This window comes from Nematolebias whitei, chromosome 4, assembly GCF_014905685.2.
Source record: "Nematolebias whitei isolate Nwh7 chromosome 4, NemWhi1, whole genome shotgun sequence".
Taxonomy (NCBI): domain Eukaryota; kingdom Metazoa; phylum Chordata; class Actinopteri; order Cyprinodontiformes; family Rivulidae; genus Nematolebias; species Nematolebias whitei.
This window is the reverse complement of record NC_056501.1, coordinates 33337430-33343108: the sequence shown is the minus strand read 5'-3', so window position 1 is coordinate 33343108 and position 5679 is coordinate 33337430. Positions and strand designations below refer to the sequence as shown.

The 5679-nt window shown below is 36.8% G+C and overlaps 1 protein-coding gene across 1 annotated transcript in view; it reads right to left on the bottom strand.

Moving 5' to 3' along the window:
- Positions 1-5679, bottom strand: part of tenm1 (teneurin transmembrane protein 1) — a 439293-nt gene that overhangs the window by 145068 nt on the left and 288546 nt on the right. Inside the window, exon 19 of the mRNA XM_037675401.1 lies at positions 700-843. Coding sequence (XP_037531329.1) covers positions 700-843 — 144 coding nt within the window. The remainder of the gene's footprint in view (positions 1-699; positions 844-5679) is intronic.

The following is a 5679-nucleotide window of genomic DNA, read 5'->3' as shown; positions in this document are numbered from 1 at the left end:
TCTGTCTGTCTGTCTGTCTGTCTGTCTGTCTGTCTGTCTGTCTGTCTGTCTTTCTATCTAGCTAGCTAGCTAGCTGTCCCTCCTGCCTGTCTGTCCCATCCATCCATCCATCCATCCATCCATCCATCCATCCATCCATCCATCCATCCATCCATCCATCTATCTGTCTGTTTGTCTCATCCGTCTGTCCATCCATCCATCCATCCATCCATCTATCTGTCTGTTTGTCTCATCTGTCTGTCCATCCATCCATCCATCCATCCATCCATTTGTCTGTCTGTCCATCTGTCCATCTATCTGTCTGTATGTCTGTCTGTCTGTCCATCCATCCATCTCATCCATCCATCAGTCTTGAACAGAAATGTCTGTTGTTTTTCACCACAGCTTAACTTGCACCAGGGCACAATATATATATTTATGTCAGAAGCTCTTTCAAACACAACTCGGGCTCAAACTTACAGTTTTGGGTTTACAAGATCATGGCACTGACTACAGAACCACAAAGCTATTATGGCACCCAGTAATAGAAATGTACGTATTTTACAGAGTAGACAAATATACATGCATTTTAAATGTATAATTCATTTTGTGGTTGTTGAACATCCAACCATTTCCCCCAACTCAAATACAAGAAAACAGAGAAACTGTACAGGTTTTTTTTTAATGTTAGGGCTGAATAGCATGGAGAGTTGTCCTCACCGCTCTGTATGTTGAAGGCATGATGTTTGTCCAGGGACCACCCTCCGAGGCTGGAGGGCACCAGTTCAAAGCCCTGCATCAAAGCGGTCCTCTTTTCCCAGTGGATGACACCGGGACACAACTCGTACTCGTAACCAACTGACACTGAAACGAAAAATGAACACACATGGTAAGGCTTCAATTCTTCTGCAGTAGCATCATGCTGACAGTATGTGCTGCACATTGACTGGTTTTAAAGCAACTAAGAAAAAATAACCACCAAAGGTGTCTTTTAAATAAAAACCTTTAACATCTTTTTCCTATTACTCTTCAAACGGTATTGTACTGAGAGCAGCAGATGAAAGAGGACCTCATCATTGTGTGTTTTTGAGACAGATCAGTGAAAAGTGCAGTGTAATCAGGAGTCCATCTTCATGAAGGAGCCCTAGAATTAGCTGCTTGGCCTCTTCAGTCTAATGATATACTGCAAAGCTTTTCACTACAACTAACAAATATCAGCTTTTCTTACTCTTTTTTCCTCTTGGAAGGAGTCATTTTGTTCCCATAGTAATTTAACACTTGACTATGTCGTGAGGCAACAGCTGACAAAGCTGTAGAAGATCTTAAGACACAAAGAGATAAAAAAAATATATAATTCTGAACCAGAGGCATCTAAACTATTTGACATGTGGGCCAAAAGCATCAATTAAAATTACCATATTTTTCGGACTATAAGGTGCATTTAAAACCCTATAATTGTCTCAAAAATCTACAGTGAGCCTTATACCCCGGTGCACCTTATGTATTAATTCTGGTTGTGCTTACTGACCTCGAACCGATTTGATGTGGTACACGGTGCTCAAAAATCTGTCAAAATTATTTAGTTTCTCTTAACGAGCCTTATAATCCGGTGCGCATTATGAAAACAGACCCGTTCATTGATATTTCACCTCACAGTCCGAAAAATACGGTACTTGGAATCTGCAAATCGTTGAATTTTGATTTAAAAACTTTTACATTTTCCTTGAGATTAATTTTATTTATTTATTGAAACTCTCAGCAACAAGTAAAAAAAATATTAGTGTTACAAATATTAGGACAGTATTAATATTATTGACAATATTAGTTTTATTAATAATATTAAACACAGGAGTGTTCTCATTTTGAGTGCAAAAGCGCTAAACTGTTAACATAAAAGACTTATTGTAAGGAAAGCAATGAATTATTTGATTTGTTTAGTCATTTGTTTGTTTTCTTGTGCTTAGAAAGTATATTTTAATCTGTTCTTAGCAGGAAAAGTGTATAATGAGTCACTTTTCTTTGAAAAATGTCACTAAAATGTGTTGTGTGGCATCGCAGTGGACACTTGACCTGGGAATCTTGTGGGATTACACATTCAGTGCCACCTGAGAGAGTTCTAAAAGTTTTAAAAGGTTAGTTGAAGCACTGAGAAGTGTTCGGCTGGCTGTCACTAAAACTAATTCAAAGAAGGTTAGGTTTGAAGGGACACCAGTAAAACTGATTGATTCCTGTCCCATATTCACTGAATGAGGTACAATCTTACCTCTGTCAATGTTTAAATCAATAGTAATTATCTTTGCTTTATGCTGCTGTATTTAGCCACGTTTTAGGAATGTTTTTCTGCTAAAAGTCAGTAATAGTTTGTTTTCTTTTTTTTTCATAAAATGGTAATAAAAATAATAAACATGGTAATTAAAGATGAAAAACCTGTATTGTAATTGATATTGCACATTTAAAAAAAAGTTTCCTATCATCTTCTGTACAACATAAAAATAAAAAATAAAATGCTGCCCTTCAAATTTGTAAAAGGTGTTCATGTTCATGTCTCTTTAGCTCGCTGGGCAAAGTCATACCATTTTTATTTTGCAGTCGCAGCCGCAAGAAACCAGTGTGAAGGCCGTAAATGTCCTGGGGCCACACTTTGGACAGCCTTGATCTTGAACATGTGACCTAACACAGAAACCTGCCAACAAAGGCTAAAATATAGCCGCTGTCTTAAAGGAATAGTCTGGTCATTCTTTATATTGTGTTGTCATCATCAACAAAAGCCCTTTTTTATTTAGTGTAAAGAAGCTTGTCAAAGTTTTTTTTTTTTTTTTTGACAATTGTGTGTGGAGAACTGATATAAAAAAATCTATGTTTTGTGCATGTTTAAAAAAACTTGACAGATACATTTCTGTTTTATAGACTTTTGGTTGAGCTTCTTGGGTTTTTCTGAGGTTTTTGTTGTCTTGCTCTGTTTTGTATTTTGCAGCCTTTGTGTTGGATTTTGATTGATAAAGATTCCTTCATCTGTTCAGTTTCAAGAAATACTGCCTTTCTGCTATAATCACATACCTGGGGCTGGTACTACAATTTAGATTAAAAAAAGCAGGGTTTCTTTTAGGGATCTGACTTAGATAAGACTAACAACATAGACTGCAATTAAAGCACTACACATCTGGTTATTACCTACTAATTGACAACAAACTGAAAGTTAATCAGTTGCAGATGTACATCCAATAAGTGTTTTCAGACTAATTAATTAAATACTAAGGCATTTTGTGAGGTTTATCTCTGATTGTTTTCCTTTGTACCCCTCTAAACATTTTGTAGTTAAGATATTGGAATGCAGGTCTGATACCAAGGGGGCCCATAGCAAGATTTATACACTACTCAGTTCATACCATGAACCCAGTTTGGACTCTCTTCAACTGAAATGGGAAATGGAGGAATCCATATCAGACTCAAGGTGGTGAAAGATCATTAAGAACATTTATACATCCTCCATCTGTCTGAGACATGCTGTGGTTCAGTTCAAGGTGGTGCACCGGCTGCACTGGTCCAAAGACAAATTGTCCAAGATCAAAGTCGACTTGGACCCTGCATGTAATTGATGCAAAAAAACCAGCTACACTCCTGCATACATTCTGGTTCTGTCCCAAACTGCGGACCATTTGGCAATCTACTTTTGACACCTTCTCTGTGATATGTGGGAAAATTGTGCACCCATCACCACTCATCTCACTGTTCGGGATGGTCCCTGTGGATACGTCCTTCAGCAAGTACGAGAAGGATGTGATTGCATTTGGCTTTCTTCTGGTCAGGAGACGTGCTTTGTGCAGAGGAAAGGAGAAACCCCCCCCCCCCCCCCCACACACACACACACACATTTGAACACTGGATAAGAGAAGTCATGTATCTCTTCTGGAAAATAATAGATATACCATGAACAGTTCTTTCATGAACAGTTGTTCTGTGTTCTTTCTTTGTGTGTGTTTGTGTTAAGAAAAATAAATAAATGAAAAAAAAAAAAAAAAATATATATATATATATATATATATATATATATATATATATATATATAGGGATGAGGCCGATCCGTATTTTACGTATCAGATTTTTCCGATCCACCTGCCGATATTTCCGATCCATGATGCATGTTGGCTTCAAACTATGGAATGGATTTCCTGAACGGTGGCGTGTCTCATGAACCCAGAGTAATAAGACCCACCTCACATTCAGGAAATCCAGTTCATAGTTTGCAGCCAGCTACAATGTGAGGACTGAGTTAGCAGCACTGTGGCTAACAGCTAACAAACTTTTCATCTAAACATGTCCGCTGTGTGGAAGTATTTTACACTAGAAACACACAAAACAAGACAGCAATGTGCAATGTCGGCAGAGCCACAGCGCCACATTAAACCGTGGTAAAGTTAGTTTTACGATGGACATTCGAGCTCCGTGGCTTCAGTGGGGCACTACTCTTTGCTCAACCCACAACTGCGACTCGACCCCGGTCAACCGCGTCCAATCTGCCCCGCTCAGTCTGCCCGTCTCCGAGGAGGACAGACTTGAGCTCGGCTGCCCCAAATCAGGCTGCCTGCTTCGGATTGAACAAGAAGAAGACATTGCTGAAACCACGGAGCTCAAATGTTTACAGAGAAGTTGCTAAACTTCATCATAATCAATGACCAACCACTATCAGTTGTAGAAAACGAAGGATTTCTCAGCTCGATACTTGCAGCCAAGATATAGTTTACCCTCCAGGAGATATTTATCAGTACAACACTAAACAATCATAAAAAGCATATGATTTGAAAATTATATTAAAAACAAAAACAGCTACATTATAAAGTGATGTAAAATACTAAAAACAGGAACATGTCTGTTGGTTTATGCCAAGAACTTAGCTTGAAGCCATTTAACATTTTATTTAATTTAATTCATTTATTCATTCATTTAAAAGAAACAAAATAAAAATAAAAATCATCAAAAAGAAAACATTAAATGAAAAGAGTGCAGAAAGAAGAAAAAAAAAATCTTATATCTGCCCCTTATTTAAAAAATAAAATAAAATAACTTTGAACAATCACTTAAATTAATCACTTTAATATCCACTTTAAAACTAGGAATAAAAAGAAACATGTTTTGTGTTAGCAGAATTTAATTCTAACTTTAAAACGTATCCAACATTAATAAAACTTACCTCAAGTTGCCTTTTTGGACATGAATGCATATATTTGTACACATTGTACTTGAGAGGAGATTATTACAGCGTCATATAAAATCAATGATGATCATGATATCGGAACTGGATCGGTATCGGCCGATATTCAGATTTAGGTATCGGGATCGGATCAGAAGTAAAAAAAGTGGATCGGTGCATTCCCTAATACATAGTCATACAACACACCAAGGCAATTGTATGATCTGCTGCAGGAATTAAGTCTATAGCAGACATTTAATTAAACAAGGCATTTCAACAATCAGAGATTTTTTTACGTGCAGCTCAACATTTTGATTAAATTTAGTTGATGTATGCAATCTTTGATTTTCTTGACATATTTTGTGGTATTTATTTTAGTATTTTAATTTCCATTTTCATTTTGCCTTTTAAAAGTGTTTCATTTACTTGTACATTTTATTCACTTTTAAGTCTTACAGTTTGAGACTGTCATACCTGTTAAGTTTTGTCAGTGTTAGTAGAACTAATCATCT